Source organism: Charadrius vociferus, unplaced genomic scaffold (genome assembly GCF_000708025.1).
Source record: "Charadrius vociferus isolate BGI_N301 unplaced genomic scaffold, ASM70802v2 scaffold738, whole genome shotgun sequence".
Classification (NCBI taxonomy): Eukaryota; Metazoa; Chordata; class Aves; order Charadriiformes; family Charadriidae; genus Charadrius; species Charadrius vociferus.
In genome coordinates, this window is record NW_009649467.1 from 634,605 (window position 1) to 653,118 (window position 18,514).

At 43.3% G+C, this 18,514-nt stretch overlaps 1 protein-coding gene across 1 annotated transcript; it reads right to left on the reverse strand.

Moving 5' to 3' along the window:
• Positions 1–822: 822 nt before the first annotated feature.
• On the reverse strand, positions 823–18,510 carry ZNF365 (zinc finger protein 365; the record flags this gene model as incomplete). The annotated part of the gene is made up of 4 exons (XM_009889819.1): positions 823–1,069; positions 4,293–4,330; positions 6,365–6,545; positions 17,912–18,510. Coding segments are annotated over 4 exons (1,065 nt in total), but the record flags the coding sequence as incomplete, so codon positions are not given.
• Positions 18,511–18,514: the final 4 nt, after the last annotated feature.

Genomic DNA, 18,514 nt, shown 5'->3' on the forward strand with positions numbered 1-18,514 from the left:
TTTCACTTCCTGCGCCGCAGCTGGTAACAACCTGAGCTGGGACTTGGTACTGAAATCTCTCCTCGGGCTCAACGCGGGCCGTGCTTGTCAGGGCTGCAGTACCAGCGTCTGGTGTCCTCGCTGAGTGACAGCAGAGGCTGGTACATATGGCAAAACCATTCCATCTGGAATTTGAGACACCAGAGCAGCCCAAATTTGTACCAACAGACAACATGGCTGCTGGCAGGATGGAGCGGTTTAATGTACGTTATAAAATGTGGAAATGTGCTCGACCAGGCATATGGCAGAAAATCCAGGGTAGCAATCTACTGCTGTAAACAGCCTTCAAGCGACTCAAGTAGACCTTCTGCATCTAAGTATGTCTGTGCAGGTAACAGTTAATAATTGATCTTGTACCTACCTAAGCTGAAAGACTGAGTATTTAGGTGCCGATTAAATGGATTCTTCTGAACTTCATCAACAGCACAGATGGAAAATGAATTACCAGGCCGCATGCTGCCACTAACATAATTAAACATACAGCCACAGTACTGCCCAGCAAGATAAATGCGGTCATTTAAAATAAGCTCTATAAATAAATAAATAAATAAATAGAAAAACCTCCCTGTAAACTGAGTCAAATGTCACTTCTCTTACAGCGCCCAAAGAGGGAATGGCATTACTAAATAATATAAATCTTCCATAATGTATATATTTCTATATATTATATCTGATATGTTTTGGCATGGCCAGATGGATAGGAAAAAGTAGGATGATTAACTTCATTCAGTATTTGTTCTGTTGAAGCCAAGCTCCTGCATTACTATATATTGCTAACCATTCCTATAGCGGTTTGGCCTTTTTACCCATCTTGGATTTTGCGCTCACTTTCCTGGCAGAGCAGACTGGTTCACCTTTCTTTTGTGCTCTCCATATTTCTCTTGAGCAATCAACAGGTTCATAGAAGCATTTCACTGGCTGCAAGCTGGTTTTTTCATCCTTTGCTTTTTTCAACAAGATTCTTCCTTTTTGAAAGGAATGAGGCTTTGCATCAGGGATGTTATACGAAGCGTGTTGACTTCCTCGGCTCCTGAAATTAATAATAGTGATTATTAATAAGTATTACTAAATCTTGCAAAGTGAAAGGTCCCCAAAATGTCCCAAACCCATACATTTTTGAAGACAGAAGTAGCCTTGGTTTACAGGACCAGGCAAGAAGTTAAAAACAGTTGCAAGATTAATTACCTTTCTCAATGCTCAAAAGCAACACCTCACTATAGGAACCCCTATGTTATGGGTGGACTCTTCATGCATGTTTATCTACATTTTTATTCAGATGGCATTCTGCTGATTTTGGAGTGTTGAGACCTTACTGAGGTCTATATTCTCATAATTTGGTGATCTACAGGGATTTTACAGATGCACAGCAACTTTCTGCAAAGAATGAATATCCCATGGTCTCTGGAAGACTGCACAGCACCAGTAACAGTAGAAAGTGCATGCAGGAACTGTAGAAACTTCTTAGTGGGATCTCTTAAAGGCCAAAGTAAGCTGAATTCTTTGTTCTCTCTGCGATGGTTCAGGCCCAGCAGGGTTTGCTGAAATCAGTGAGCTCGGGTGGAGTGCCAGCACCATGCCTGGTGCTGCAAAGGCTGAACCATGCCCTCTGCTCTGAAATTTTACTGCAGTTGCACAGTGTAGCTAATTAAGATCATTACAGTCCCTTCTAACATAATCTTGTTTTACAGCAGATACATGTAGTATCAGCAGCACTATGAACATAAGGCACCAGTTCATGTCTGCCCAGCTACTGTGACTTAAGTGAAGAACAGATGTGCTGATGTACAAGTTGGTCTCTTAAGGGTCCCTGTAGGGCTGTTTTCCATAGCTCGTTATTTCTGGAAACCATGTATCTGTAGTATTATTTCTCCTGGGAGTTAAACAATATTGCACACTTGACAAAGCCAGTTTAGGAAAAAGCTATAGTTGTTCAAGCACGTACAGTGCAAGCCCTCTCCTGCTCTTTAAAAGAGCAGAAGAGTGTCACAAACGCCTCTGTATTTGTTGGTGGGAGGCACTGAGGGGCAGTCAACAGCACAGGAACCAAGCCTTACCTACAGAGCAGTTTTATCTGGTTGGCAACTTTGCCAACTAGACTTCACTATGGGGAAGTTTTTTGGGGAAAACTCCATGCAGGTCCAAGCTGGAGCTTGCAGGTGCTGTGCCATGCTGGCCTGGTGCAGGCCTGGGCTCTGACCACTTGCTCGGGGTTAGGAATGACTTATCTAAGTGCACAAGTGTTGGCCACTCCAGTTTACATTCACTTCTTGGGCACTGTTGTAACAGTTCATTACTTAAAAGATGTAGTGCTCTGTTTTTCTCAGATGTTGTTATGCTGAAAAAGTTACATCATTTATTTCCAAAGCACATGCAGGTGATGTTAGCCGCTCCTCTGCTGCACTGAATGATGCTGTTAAAACCAGAAGGTGGTTAAGGTTAATATGATCAGAGGGGATTGCCTAAAAGAGCTAAACTGTATTTAAATTGAATGAGTTTATGGTAGAGAAGATGGACATCTGTCCCTAACTCACAGTCACGGGAAGAAGGTATCTAAGATGGGTAGTGAACATCAGCAAAGGTCTGCCATGCCTTCAGTGGGGCATTTCCTGAAAACAGTCGGGAGAAATTGGAGAAAAGGAACTGGGAAGCAAGGCAGAGGCCTTGGAGCAAGAGCAATTGCAAGTCCAGCCGTTGATCCCAAACAACATAAGCCATCAGTGGCACCAAACTCCCCGAGAATACACTGAATTTTCAGAATGGGTAGTAACATTTCCCAATTTTTTTAACTGGTATATATCATTAAAACCTCATTTTATGTACTCAGCTGAGTTAGAGCTCTTCAAAAAGCTGGTGTGGTTAATGTAAATGTTGGACTCATCCAAGGAACAGGCAGAGCAAAATAAAACTTTCCTGCCCCTCTGAGCATCCTCTCCTCCATCCTCCCTGCTTTGTATGACAAGTCAGGATGTTTTTAATCTGGTAACTCCAAATAAAGGCTACTACTAAATTCTAGTTTTGACAGCGTCTTCTCAAAGGAGATGTATATCAGTAGTTAAACAGAAACCTCTAAACAATTTTACATATGCCTTTGAACTCCCACTATTTGTCAGCAATCAATGGGTTTTACCAAACTGTGTTATATTTAGACCAAAGGCTTGTCAGTGAAAGGACTCATCTCATCGAGTCAATGAATTCACTGGTTATATTTTAATAATATTTTCCTTGATTCCAATCATATTAAGACATCTAGAAGCCTGAAAAGTGTATACATAGTCAAGTCAAAGTCTACTTTGGACAATCAAGTTTTTCCAGACTCTCAAATCAGTAGGGGAAAAAAAAAAAGCTATAAAAGCTATGAAAATAAAAAGTAGAAAAAACAAAGGACTAAGGACTAAGATATATGAAAAACAAAAACAACCCAAAGATCAAAAAGCAACCCCCCAACCCAGTAGGCCATATGTTGTATTTTTAGTTTATTTTCCAGCCAATCCATCTGTTCATGTGTCTCAGTCTTCCAGTAATTCTTGAACCCCTGGTCAAACACAAACAAATCTGGTAGGGATGCAGAAGTCACAGACCTGTGGTGATGCAAGAGGTTTCATGGCAATGGGAAAAATACCCAAACTCATGTCCCCACTAAGAAAGTTTGCCCTGAGGAAGGATGCACTGCCTGACCATTGCTTGGCCAAACAGCACGCATGATGCTCCAAACCAGCCGCTGGGACTCATGACCAAGTTGCAAAGATGTGGGAAACGAGCCCCTATTAGTTCTGCTGCTCCCAGGACAGCTGCTTGTGTAACATGAGATGTTGTTAGCGCCCATGCTTTTTCGGGGCACGTGTTTGCTTACATGTGATTTTTAAGTTGACAGTATTACCGTCAGTTAGGAAATGACAACTGTCTCTCTCCTACCTACAGAATGTTAAAGATACTTTCAGCTGAAACTTCAGCAAATGAAGAGATTCAAATACTGTAGCTTTGCAATAGGCTATTATAGTCAGTGGGAAGGAGTCCTTCATTTAACAGAAATTATTCTTTTTTTCTTTAAAGAGTATCTGATTTTAACTTTGACTTAGCAGAAATCTATTTTCTTCCTCTATTACATGACATAAATATAGATCATACTCAGGTATAGAACCTGATCCAAACCCAACCTGATTCAGGCTTTTGGATAAGGTGAAATGCAAGAGCAGAAATGTAAACATGTCAAGTTAGTACATTTAAATAAGAGAAAAATAAAGATATATACATACAGGCATCTGGGTTTCTTATTTAATGAAATGTCTGTAAACTGCAAAGAAAACAGAAACAGGTTATTAATATTACTATTACATTATCAAGTAATTAAAGTACAGGGATAAAATATGCGCAGTCTTCAAAACCATATTTCCATTCTCACCTGCGTTAAAACTAGAATATTCATGAAACTGAAAAAAAACCCCACTTTTACAGATTATTACTCCTCCAACTTATTACATCTTGTTTTAAAATTCATAACATGTGAGTTGTTAGTGGCTGGATTCTTCCCCATTGTTTTTATCATATCTATAATCAAAGTAAATTGCTAAAAATTGTGGACTGAACAGAGTCACATTAGATTAAACAGTATGGATACACTGAGAGGTAATTATTGTGTTCAAGATAATTAATAAGGGACAATGCCTGAATAAGCTGTATTAAATTAACTTTTCTCTCAGAGCCTTTAATTTTGCAGCGATACATTTCCTTTACACAAGTGGCTAGGAAACTCCAGCTACGAGCCCTTGGCTCTGCCTACAGCAGCATTGAAGGGTAGAGGGTGAGAATTCAGGCATCTCTCTCTCTCCTTTCCCACCCCAAATCCTGAGACCAGCTAGGCACAGCATAGCCTCAGTGCCAGCACAACTTTGCATGACTTCATTTTTCACAACGGTTTGGTTCACAGCGTGGAAACACTTTGTCTAGTCCCTCTTTTAGTGGGGGTCAGGAAAGGAGGTGTTTAATGCCAGCTCAGCCTAAATCGGTCTGGGTACTAAATCGGCTCTTCATACTGATCTCCCATCAGTGCTACTAGACTGAGCCTTTGAATATCATTTAATGAAGTCACTGAGCCAAGCAAGTCAGATCTGGCATCAGAAAATGATTATGTTCTTGTAAATGCTCCCTCTGTCCCTGGTATCGTCCACACTTTGCAGATGGATTTTTGCCCAGCCTAACTTTGCTTGTCATCTGTCTTGGATGGAGTCTGGAGCCATCTCATGGTGTGCTTTTCTGTAATTACCTCCTGAAGGTCAGGCTGGTCAATATTTGGATGGATGACCTTAGAGGAATGCTGAAGTCACTCAGAAAGCAGGGTAGCTGCCTCAAAAATTAGTGCCTTCCTCAAGGGACACTGCTGAGACAGGGATCCCAGTAAACGCATCAAGAAAAGGGGAAATGATTTAGTACTGAGACCCATCTTTACAGACACTGGCACTCAGACACTGTTTGAGAGATCCTGCACTAGATTTCAACACATCTACATTTATTCAGGTCTTGACTAAAGTTCTTTGTCTTCCAAGTGGCTATGGGAACCTTTGCTTTCCATCATTGCATACCTGTTCAGTGCTGTGTGTGATCCGTGCAGTGCTGTGCTGTGCCTTTCCTCCCACCTTTTAGGATGAGCAGGTACTTAGCAAAGGCAGCATGGGGTATTCATTTAAACTGAAATGTTCTTTGGAAGTCACGTGGATAAGACTTGCCATATAAAGGTAATGCATTGTATAGAAAATACTGAGTTTAAGTATTAATGATGAGGGTTTTTAAAGAAATCATTTTAAAAAAACATGTTCAGACAGCTTTGGTTTCTAATCTGTTGGGGACACACGTTTGGGGATCCACTCACCATTTCTAAGAGTCCCGTCATAGGTAACTACAGAAAGCAACCCGTCTTGCCAGCAGGCTGACGTGTCCTCTATAGGGATCCACATCTTTCCTGAAAATCTTTAGAGACCTCCAAAAAACTGCCAAGTCACTAACTGACATAAAGGAAAGTGTTTCTTGCAAAGGTAACAGCAGCAATAGACAAATCTGGGAAAAAAAGTTAAATATCTGGCAAATAGTTCATTATTCTCTGCTCTCCCTTTCCCATCTTTGGTTACCGCTGCTCTTACAGTCTCGGCTCCTTTCAGTCATGTGAAGTGGGAGTTTACAACATAAATAAAACAAACCTTTAGAAACATTTTACAAATCCAAATCTGTCTGGAGTAGCAATTAGCCTGTCCCACTGAGCCCACCCATATTCGAATTCCAGTACTTTCCCTCTGGTGGTGGGTGACAAGGAAGGGGAAGGACTTTGCTGGCTTACCACGTGCTCGGTGACATTGGTGTGGTTGCAAACCATCTGCTGATTTTGGTAATATTCTAGCTGCCTTTCTGCCAGATCCACACGCTGCAACAGGTTCTCAATGAAGTGCTGGAGCCTGGCTTTTCCCCGCACTTCTTTTTCTGCTGCTTCTTCCAGGAAGTGGTTGAAAGTAACAACTTCTCTGCAAGACAGAAACATTGCAAAGACGGCACATTTAAATAACAGGAAGGCCTCTGGTCTCGCCGCTGTCAGAAAATTACTGATGCTTCTCTTTGTTTTTCATGGCGATAGCCCATTGTGGCTAATTACTGTCTGTCACCTCTATTAAGAGGTTTCAACCTTTTTGTGGACACTTAGTGAAGAGCTGGAACCCTGAATACTGAATTTAAGTTTATGGGCAGTGGATCTGGGTTTTTTTGTCACATTATTAGGGTCCTTAGTGGTCCACAGGGCAGAAGTGTGTCACATTATTAGGTCCCTTAGGAATAGTCCTTAGTGGTCCACAGGGCAGAAGTGTCATTAACCCTCTCCTATGTCAACCTCTCCTATGAAGACAGGCTGAGAGTTAGGGTTTTTCAGCCTGGAGAAGAGAAGGCTCCGGGGAGACCCTATAGAGGCCTTCCAGTACCTAAAGGGGGCCTACAGGAAAGACGGAGATGGACTTTTTACCAGGGCATGTAGTGATAGGATGATGAGTAATGGCTTCAAACTGGAAAAGGGGAGAGTTAGGTTAGATATCAGGAAGAAATTCTTTACTCTGAGGTGGGTGAGGCACTGGCACAGGTTGCCCAGAGAAGCTGTGGATGCCCCTTCCCTGGAGGTGTTCAAGGCCAGGTTGGACGGGGCTTGGAGCAACCTGGTCTAGTGGGAGGTGTCCCTGCCCATGTCAGGGGGGTTGCAACTAGATGATCTTTAGAGTCCCTTCCAACCTAAACCATTCTATGATTAAGCATCACCTCTCAATATATCTGGAGGCAGCTACAACCACCTTATCTTTTTTTTACTTACCCATGTGAATACCAGCCCAGAAACAAGAGAAGAAGTGGATAAATGCCCAAACTCATCTTCTCAGTTCATCATAATCTTACAATGGTAGTTTAATGTTGCTGCTGGGGTGGTTCCTAACTTGAAAGAGCTACTGTGGCCATAAAACTTCATTTTGGCTGCACTCTTGCAAGTATGTCAAAGTGCAGTGTTGTGATCTGGAGCTAGTGGGAGCATGGGAGATTAAGAGATAATCTACAGATTACAGACCAAGGAGTATGTGCGTGGGAAGAGCACGTTTGAGGTCAGGAGTTTAGAAATGTTCCTCATCTGTTAAGACAATTGGAAGAAACAGATAGCACCACTGACTGTGAAAGGTCTCAGCTCTGTACTAAGACATAGCTCATTTTGAAGTGCTCTGCATACTATCAGTTTACTGTCTGTAATCAGGTCACCATTTGGACCTCTGATATCAGCAGTTTCTGAGTGGGAGAAGTTTGGTTACAGAGTGAGCCATGTATTACGAAAAATGGCAAATCTGAGCATGTAGGACTTCTTCAGTTAATAAATGCCTGGATAAATGGTTCTTGCTCTGCCAATGGAACCATGTTAATTTTTGCTTTGTACAAAACTGAGGGGGTGGGAGTTGGGGGAACCAATGCTTGCCAAACGAGAAAGGGCGTGATTGCTTGGAAGAAATACATCGCCTCAGGAAAAAGTGTTTTAAGCAGAAACTAGGAAACAGTTTGCAGCAGAAATAACCTCTCAAAGCTTAGCTTGCTTATAACTAATCCAAAGTTTCTCTGCATTTCATTGTTTTAACTCAGTACAGTTGCAGATAATTGGTTTAACTCAGTATAGTTGTTTTAACAGCGAGCTGTTTTGTGCTAAGAAGAGCTAGGCACAAGTGCTCAGCTATGGAAATTCGGCATCTAGGATTCAGGCTGTGTCTGCCTGCTCTAAACCACAGCAGAGTGCAGCAAGAGGCTGTTTGCATGGCTGATCTAACAGTAGGAATGAGGTAAAAACAAGCACATATTGTTTGGACGAAGAACATCATTGACAAATATTAGTTTATATTAACTCACCCACAAAATCTGGCTTAAGAAACAGAGAGGTACCTTGTTTGTTAAGCTCAGCTAATCCATTCCATTTCAAGGCTCTGTGCCATTTCTGTGATTATTAGCTTGCCCAGAGCAACCTGATAATAAAAAGCCACTGAGGAATGCTTAGGAAGAAGCCAATCTAAATTCATTAAGGACAATTTTAGGGCTTTATTCTCACCGCACTTACAGCATCATAACTTCTTTGATTTCATGATGCCACTCTGGATTTGTGTTAGCTTACAAGCAACCCGAAGCCCTTGGCACTCTGGCAGGCTCCTCTTTCACAGTGGACAGGAAGCTCAAAAGGACAGAATCTCAGCAGGTCAGCTCCAAATCTCTCCTCTGGGGAAGGAAGGAGAACTGTGTGTGGCATGCCAGGCTCCTGGCCCTCCAGCAGGAAGGCTGAGCAGAGTGGGGAGCCACCAGCCTGGGACACCACGAGGACATCCCTCCCGGGGCTGCAGTCAGCCTCGGTGTTTCGCTGCAGTGAGAGGCCGCAAGCGTCGAGTACCTGGCATTTGTCTTTAAAAGGGTGATAGTTTCAAGAGTGCTAACGTTTGTAATTGTGTCAGGAAATGTAATTAAAAAGCATTCATTAATCGCCAGGTCCATGGCATGAACAGATCACTCATAAATTTTCCTTTCCTACAAATATCACGTTAGTGAGGCATGCCATAAGGGATACAGGGGGAAGCAGTGTTTTTTCTGGAAGACTTAGGTGTCTATCAGAAGGAGAACAGGCACATAGTGTCAATAAATTCCCTACTATTTTCCTGGCTTTCTGGACTATTCAACATAACTTGGCATCCTACATGCCATTATTTGTAGGAACTGTTATTAGCAGCATTTCCATATTTTTTCCTGTTTGCTTAGCTGCCTCTACAGAGACTATGAACCTGCCTTTAATAACTTTTATCTAAAAAATTTCCTTTGGGCTGAAATGGTACAAACACTCTGTAAATTCCCTTTATAAAGACAGGAGCCAGAATATACCCACTTACTAGGTCTCGGTCACAGGCCTTGTCCTGATAAGCATCACTTCTGTCAGTTCAGCTACTTTCTTTGTTTCCACTTCATTCTCTCCTCTCAGAAGAACAACATCAAGCCCCACAGGGTGACTGCTAGTAAGTGTCTCTACTACTTCCAACACCTCTTCCTCAGAGAGCTCACTCCGTGCCACAGCTATGCCTTGGTTACCTGAAGGGAGTTCCCAGAAGAATTTTTACCCTCCTCCCACAATGAACAATAGGGAAATGGTTCAAAGAACTCAGGTAGCTTCCTGCAGCCTCTGTTTACCTGTTTAATTGCCTTTCTTCTCTCTTGTAGTTTGCCCAGACTTTTTCTTAGCCATACTGATGACCTTCTCTCCCTTCAATTCTATTTCTAGATAGCTGTGCTGATTTTTTGCTTATGTTCTTGATTTTACTTTCAATTTATTTCTCCAGGCCTCTGCCAGTACTTTGGGGATTATGTGATACGATTTCTATCTTTTACTCTCTGCTCTTATGCTTGTGGAAAGATGGATGTCCACAGAGGTCAGATGCTGCTCCTCATGAAGTCAGGAGGAAGCTGAGCCTGTAAATATTGTGAGGCTCGGTTGGTAGAGGCATAAACCAGAGCACAGCAGCACAGGCCCACTGGGCTCTGTGTTTTGCCAGAACAGCCTTGTCAGCAGTGCTCACCTGAAAGAAGAATCATTTATTAAAGCCTGGCTCAGACCTGAAGCGTTGTGCGTTGCCCTTTGTAATGAGAGGTCTCTGCTGTCCTGCACCGACTAGCCTACATCTGGAGCACTGCTGCTATATTAAGAAAAGGTTACGTAGAGTTATTAACTCCCCTCATGAACTCTTTCTGCTCTCAGCATCACCTCTTTCCACTCTGCTCGTCTCCTCCATTTGCACGCTGCCCGTCAGCCTGCAGCCACCTGCCCCTTACTGCTCAGCTGCACCTTGGCACTCGTTGCAGCTCTACATCCTGCCTCTAAACTTTCTAAGTGGAGGAGATGATGCTCAGTGCAGCTGAGACCTCTGTAAATTTCTGGAATGGACAGGAGAGTGATCTTATCTGTTTGCTCATAGTTTACTCGACTGATATTAAGGTATGTTGTATAGCAGAACATTTTGTTAAAGGGCTGTGACTGGGCAGCAGGCAGAAAGGTGGGTTTCTTGCTTTGTCTTGGGTGGTCTTGTCAAACAAAACCTTTCAGGAGGAGGGATGGCTGCTGCTGCTGCCCACAGAGCACATCAAACTGCCAGCAGCTTGTGGCAACAGGGTGAGGCAAGTGAGAGGGAAAGACAAGGGGGATGCAACCTGGGAGGTGCCCAAGAGGAGCAAGAGGTGCCTGTACTGCCAGACTGCCGGAGGAGAGCTCTCCCCAGAGCCAGAGCAGTCCAGGGGGCATTTACTGAAGGGCAGCAGGCAACTCAGAGGTGCTCAGCTGAAAAAACAAGCGCAGATGGAAGGACTCACTGTAGGCAAGAAAGACTTACTGCTAAAGCTTTTATTTTAACAGGGAGTTAACCTGTTATAGTTAACCAGACTTAACTGGTTTGGTGTTTTGCATTCCAACTGCAGCCTAACTGCCCTCCCAGAAAAACTGCACATAGCCTGCCTTGAAACTCTTCCTGAAACCTTCCTTATGGAGGCTGTTGTCAGGAAACAGTGTGAGATGTGGTAAATAAGGTTACAAATCATAGACTGACAAGGTGACATTTATTCTTCTGCCCTTACCACTAGATGATACAGTGCTCCTTGCAGGACTAGTGAGCTGCAGTTCTCATTTACCGGAGCAGTTGCTGGCATGGGGACCCTGCAGACACCCTTACAATTTGTATGGCTTTCAGCAGTTAAGCATGTGATACACAGAGTAAATGCAGAGGTTGGGACAGCTCCAGCTCCTTAACAACTGACAAGAAAGGCTAACGATTTCTCGCATTGCGACCAAGCCCTCCTACAAATGCATAATACAGGTCCCAGGACTATTTACAGCAACTTTGACACCTGCAACTGCTCTGTAGGTGGAGACAAGCATGAGGCTCTGTGCAGATTCTGCACCCAAGTACCAAATCCCTCTAGAGAATTGCACTTGGAATAACTCTGGGTAAAAGCAATAGAAACCCAAACACTTATATTTTTTTACCTGGAGATGGGAAAATTCCTACTACAGTAAGTAGTAACGTGATTTACTTGTGAAAATATATAAAATACATACATTCATTAATGCCATTGACCTCATCCATCAACCCATTGGTGTTACTGCCCAAAGGCTGCTATCTGCTATTCATCAGGTTGTGGTTTCACATTCCTACACCCTATCAGCACAGTTGATTCAACAGGTTCACACCTCCTCCCCTCAGAAAGTTACTGTCCTACCAGTTGCACCCATTCCGTGGGTTGTGCCCTAGATCTGAGCCCTGAGCTTACTGGGGTGACACTGTGAAGATTAAAATGTTTTATTTCAGAGATCCATTCTGTGGGATAGTCATGCTACACTTGAACTGGTGCAGCTGGGAGGACAGTAATGTCTTGAGTGGGAAGATGAAAGGAAACATGGAAAAGGGAGTGGGACCACCTGAAACTGAGGGTGAAAGAATGATGTGTATTTGTAGTCATATTCTCCTTTGAGCAGTATCAAAACTGTTCTGTTGTACAAAAACAAATAAAAAATATCATATTTTAAGGAAAGCTGTTGTTATAAAGCATAAATTGCTGTGATCTCGAAAAGCCAACTCTTAATCCCATTGTAGAGATGTTACTTGCCCAGATAGTTCTGTTAATTGCAAATTTAAGGTGAAGCCAGTGTCAGGAATAACTACTCCTCGCTACAGCTATTTTGAAATAGCCCTCGTGTTCCAGGCTATGTCAGAGCAGAAGCATGACCAGACAGTCTCAAAACAAATGCATTAGACTGGTTAAAGAAACTACTATCTGAGAGATGGCAATGTACTACATTAATGTTCTTACCCCTTAATTAGAAGACAAAGTGAAATTGTTTAAGTCACCAATGAAGGTAGCTTCCAGTTGAAGACCGTAACTTCAAATGCTTAGCCTGTTCAGACTTACTTAAAAATCAAACTCTACTAGTTTTGTTTTCTTACATAACTTCCAGCAACAAGCCTCTCGGTGTCCTCTAGAAGTTAAGTTCATAGCTGGTTTTAGTTTCATTGGTTTTCTTGATGTCTTATTCAACACAGTCATATTCCCTTCGGGCAGGCTTCTGTGTTATCTTAAAGATCACAGTACTCACTCTGAGTTGCATTCTCCTTCATCAAACATTGAATAATCCCTTTCTGGGCACATTTTCTAATTAAAACATTCATTTGCTCAGCAGCTGTGCTGAAAGCTTGACCCTGCAGCCATCATTCATCAAAACTGTCCACAGCCCAGCTGAGACAGGTTGGTGAACTGGGACCCACCTTTGGTAGCTGTGCCTGCTTCTCTAGAATGTACAGTTTTCTTCTCTTCCCCAATCAATAAAAAAGCTTTGGCCTTTTGACTTTCTAAATGTGACAGTGACACAAGAGTGACTTCTGTAAGACTTTTCTGTGCTTAGAGCAATACTACTTCAACGATGTATTCATATAGTTAGCGTGGCACCTCCACCTGTCCTACCCCTCATCACAGCTCATCTCCATAAAGGCATCACACTAGTATAAAGGCATGCACCTGTGTGCATATTAGCACAGCCATTTTTGTACGGAAACAGGAATAAAATTTAACTACAAAGATATTCTTTGCTTTGTTGCTGCCTTTGTTGGACTGCTATAGGCTTTATTTAAAACAAACAAAAAATAATCAACTGACAAGTCTAAAGAAAACAACCTTACTATCCCTACATACTCTTCAAATGGGCAGCCCTGTGCCAGGTGATGGCCTAAACCAACACTCCGCCCTTTCATCAGAATGGGAGGTCAACAGTAAAACCTCATAGTGCTGTCATTTGAAATTAGTGCTTTAATTGGCAACAACAATGTAACTGTGAGAAGAATTTACTCCCTATAGAGTTATGAAGTTTACAGGCTTGCTGGTTGCTTTGGAGAACACATCAGAGAAAACAGCTTCTGACAATGCAGCAACTTGGCGGATCACAGTTTTTATGTATCTATCTCACATGCTTGGTCCAGGCACAGGCTCAGGACATATGGGCTTTTACAGGCAGAACAAAGAGGTAGAAATGAAATTCCACCAAGTCAATGTGACCTCAGTTCTACTGGCTCTGCTGAGGACTGCCAGAGTCGCAGCAGTGCGATGTCTGCCTTCGCTAGGCTGGGCAGAAAGGAAAGACGTGAGGCCTAGAAGAGTTCCATCTCCTTATTCCAGAAACCCAGATTTTTAAACAAAGAATTTATATCTCTCCTCCCTAAGTTTTCTTAGGGCTTCCTAACCAAATTATTCTTGCTAATGTACATTTTTCCTTTCCCTTAGCTTTCCTATTTGACTTCACAATCAGATCCAAAATCAGAACTGTTATCCAAAGTGCAATTGTACTGTTATTTTCTGTCATCTTCTTCTACACCTTTCTAAAGAGGAAGTTTCTTAAATCTCAACTTTTTTGTTGTTGTTGTTGTAGCCAGTTTATAGGTCAGGAGTGATCGTTAAACCCACAAATATACCCTCTTCTGCCTTCCATATCTGGTTAATTCTCTCATTCTTACGTGCAGAAGCACATCTAGCCTAACAGCCCAGACAGGTCCCTGGCTTATCTGGGCACATTTTATAAAGATGAAACATACTAGATTGTTAAATTCAGAATTATGGAGTAATTTGATCACTGATAGTGACTGTTCATTCGTATAAGATACTGACAGTGTAGGTGGACATGGAGGAATACTCAAATATGGGCCCAGTATAAACACCTGTAATTTCTTTATCAGAACGCAGTTATTTTTCAACAGTTACTTGACGGGATCCCCATAGAAGTTGTCAGCTGCTTCTCTAGAAAAGTCTCCAAAGAAGAATTTTTGTGACTTTATCTAAGATTTGAACCAGAACTGTTTTTTTCCCCTCTTTTGGATAGTTTGTCGGGTTGGTTTGAGGTTTGGGGTTTTTTTTTTGTTTTGTTTTTTTCCCCCCTCAGACTGATGTAGAGTAGTCATACCTCACTCTCTTTGAGATCTAGAAGTGCATATTGATTATAAACCCTTTCTTGCCTTCACACGCACCCAGTTCCATGATCTCTGGTAGTGGGGACAACCATTCAGAAACCAAGGGAAGGCTGGTTTTCCTTTACTTCCTTAGAAATAGGACGATAAGGAGGTGTTTCTTTTTCCTCCTACAAAGAGGAGAGAGGAACAAGTTTTCAGCTACAGTGGCTCAATATCAATGCTAGTTTTGGGGAAACTTATCCATATTCATAAGATTGCTTATGGAAAAAAAAAAAATCCAAAGAAACTGATGAAAGCATTTATTTCTGAAGGTCAGCAAGTATCAAAGCAGTCCCTAAGGGCTGCCTTTGACTTTCCACAATCTGCAGTGAGAACTCCTGCTTCTGCAATTTCCATTAAGCAGTCTTGTTTGGCTTTCTAATCATCTGGACTTCTTCCAGAAATCAAAGCCAAAGTTGAGATGCTCCTTTTTTGAAGGAGAAAGTCTGTTCAGCACCAAATAAGTAAGTTTTTGAACACACAAAGGTCTGAATATGTAGACAGGTCTCAGAATCTACCAACAGTCCATGAGAAAACCATACAAGTGACATTTGCTACCAGAGTCATGAACATCCTTTCTTTTCCCTTCTACCAGAGCATACTATGCAGTGCCTCCTGGCTACTGGCACAAAGCTAAATGTCCAAGACATTTTTAGAGGTTCAGATCTGAAAATCTGTGCCTATAAGTACTAGTCCTGCTTTTACAAAACATCATTTATTTACCTTCCTTCTCAATTTGCTAATTATACAATGACCTTTTTAATTGGGAAGCCATACAGTACCTTCTTCCTATGGCACTATCCCTTGTTACCCTCCAAGATGGGAAATGCAGGAACCATTTGAACAAGAAAAAAAATAACATATTTTCAGTTTTTCCTAGGTAATCTCTACCTATTTTACCCTCCCTGCCTACCCTCCCAGTCCCTTCAGGGTACCTCCACAGTGACTTCTAAGAGGCAACACTACAGGGGTAGGCACTGGCATATACAAAAACATAGTGTTACTTGGTGCTCTGGTGTCCTGGTTCGAGCGCTAATATTCCTTCATCCTACCCACCAGCATGCATTAAGCCTTTTTACCTTTAGAAGTTAACACACCACTGTGCAATATCTATTCACTTATTCCTATTGCTGCTTTTGCTTCCAAGTTTTTTTTATCTTCTTCATTGAAAGCTGAAGCAAGCTAGCGGTAATCCTAGAAGAGCAATACGCTGGGTACTCAGGTGAAGTTTCATGTGCAGCTGCCTCTTTTGGTTAGTGTTTCGTACCAGTCAAGTAACCTCCAGTCTTCCCTGTAACACCAATTCAGGAGCCACCTCCTCATCTGCTTACACATTCACCCTCCTCCTTTAGAGATGAGTTATAAACTTATTATGAGTTGATGAGTTATAATGAATTTATAAATTTAGAATTGTAACAGCAATCATCTGAGCTCCCACCCCTTCACAAGCCTGGCAGTGTCCTAGTGTGAAGGACAGCATTTCCCTACTTCTCCTCTCATTCTGCGTTCAGTCTTTTCTGGCCTGAGAACCACAGCCTGTCACTGTTGCTAGCAAGCAGTCTGCTGAGGGGGCAAGCAGCCTCTTCCTTGTGCCTTCTCCTAATATAAATTAGTTAAAAGTTGCAACTTTTGCTGCCTTGTTCTTTTCACAGATGAGTGTCCTTTGCCGTCCTCCCTCTACCATACCCATTCTTTCTGCCCACATAACTCCATTTCCGTCTTCCTCTTTTCCACAAGCTCTACTCTTCTGCAGCACTGCAGAACTCTAGTTTTGCTCCACTGAGCGGCTTCTGCTTTCTCCTGACAGTCCTGTTTTTCCTGTGGATCTCAGGCCTTGAATTTAAAAAAAAAAAAACATTCTGTGTTTAGCTGGGGGTAAGATTCATACCACTTAACTTCAGACATCTGAAGTTCAGCATCTAGCCCAAGGCAGCTGCTTACCTGAGGTCCCCCTCTAGTCTGCAGGGGGAGGGCAGACCTCCACAGATAAGATACTACCCCTCTAAGATACTTTTCTTGAACAAGTGGGATGAATCATGCTGTGAAAGAGCCCATAAGGAGAGCTTGGCTAGATGGGAATACCAAAACTGCTTCAAACTGTAAGTTATCTTCATGGCCTCCTTCCAGCACGCTTTCAAATCTGTCTCAGTTCCTCTATTATCTTTAGGTTCATCCCGAGCCCTTCAATCTTCTCTTCCATGAAGATCACCTGATATTCATAAATCAGACATTCTGTTGAATATCCCTCCAAGCACGATACACACCTCAGAGGTTCAAATCCCACCACCTTTGCTGTCCCCTCTCCTGCGAAATCTATAGCACTGCTTCAAGATAATTGACTCCTACTGATACAGGAGCCATCACCATCTTTTCTTGCTAGTCCTTAGCCTACAAGAAGAAATTATGAAAGCCCTCCAAAATTCCGACACTGAACTCCTACACCACCTCCCTTATTTCTTCTAAGATCAGTGTCATGGCAACTAGCACTTCTCATCTTCCCTTTGTAAGCTGATGGATTGGTTTAGAGGCACTCCATTACCAAGGCTCTTTATTCGCATTCCTCTAAAATAAGTTGTGTTGCTCGGAAAAGCCTGAAAGGTTTCAGCAAGTGCTGAACAAACTAAGTAGTTCATGTATAAATAATATATCAGCTATCACTACATATTTAATGGATGCATCACGAACATATTTTTAGATGGTCTAGGTTAGTCAGAACAACTCTGGCATCTGCTTCCCGTTCCCATATAAGCGACTCCAGTTTCACAGTTGTGTCCATCTAAAACACCTACTTGGATGTGGCCTTTTGAGCACCGTCTCCAGTACAGCTCTGCTGCTGCACAGGAGACCATCCCACTCCACAGGCAGCCCACTGACCATGGTGGGATGGCTTCAGGGAAGAGATGCTATTTGGTACTATTACACACTTCCCCCAGCACTTCCCCACCCGTCACTTCTTAAAAAGATAACGGATTAGAGGTGTCAGTGTAAATCAGATTACACGCTGATGACAGCTTCTACTTGACCCTATCCCCAAGAAAGCAGGGACACAACACAGGCATTAGAGAGTGTAAAAGTTAGTCAGTTGGGAGCCAAGCGCGAAAGCCACCTGCTCGGGGAGCTGTCCCCTGCCTTGCAGGGGACACGGTGACATGGGCTACAACTCTAGAGACACAGCCATCAGAAGCTGGTGAGCACCAGGCCCTTTCATAACCAGCAAGCAACTGAACTGTCCCCCCTCTTCTCCCCCAAAGGCTTTCATCGCACAGGTGCTGGCCAGCCCGCGCAAAGCCATCAGCTCTCGCCTCCCCACTTACTCCTCTTTCCGGTGAAGCTCCTCCTCGGACTCAGTGAGGCGCTGCTTCAAGGCTGCGATCATCTCCACCGCCACGTCCACCTGCCTGCTCAGGGCCCGCTCCCGTCGCTGCACCTCCTGCTTCTTCTGGGACAGCTGCACGAAGGCTGCCCGCACCTCCAACAGCTCCGCCGTCTTCTGGGCCAGCTCTTTGGTAAGCTTGTCAATTCGCTTCTCGATCGTTTTGTCCACGGCCTCGACCATCCTGTTAAACTTTTCTCTGACGTGTGCCTCGAAGGAGGCTTTGGAGTCAGTGGCGGGGAGGCCGGGTTTAGCGATCTGCTCGCTGGGAGAGTCAGCCAGCACATAGTTTGCCACGTAGGATACTGGCCGTTCAGCTTCCACCTCCAGAGGCTGCCCGCGCTTCGCGCTGGGGCAGGACGTGTCACAAAAATTCAGGTAGGACCCCTTCTGCTGTACGGTGCTGCCGTGCCTCCCCAGGCTGCCCGGGGTGGCGGGCTCCGGCGGGGAGATGAGCTCCGCGTCTTTGAGGGGTGAGAAGAGGCCGCCGCTCTTGGTCAGGAGGCTCCTCTCCTCGTAGCTGTGGCTGTACTCCAGGTGCGCC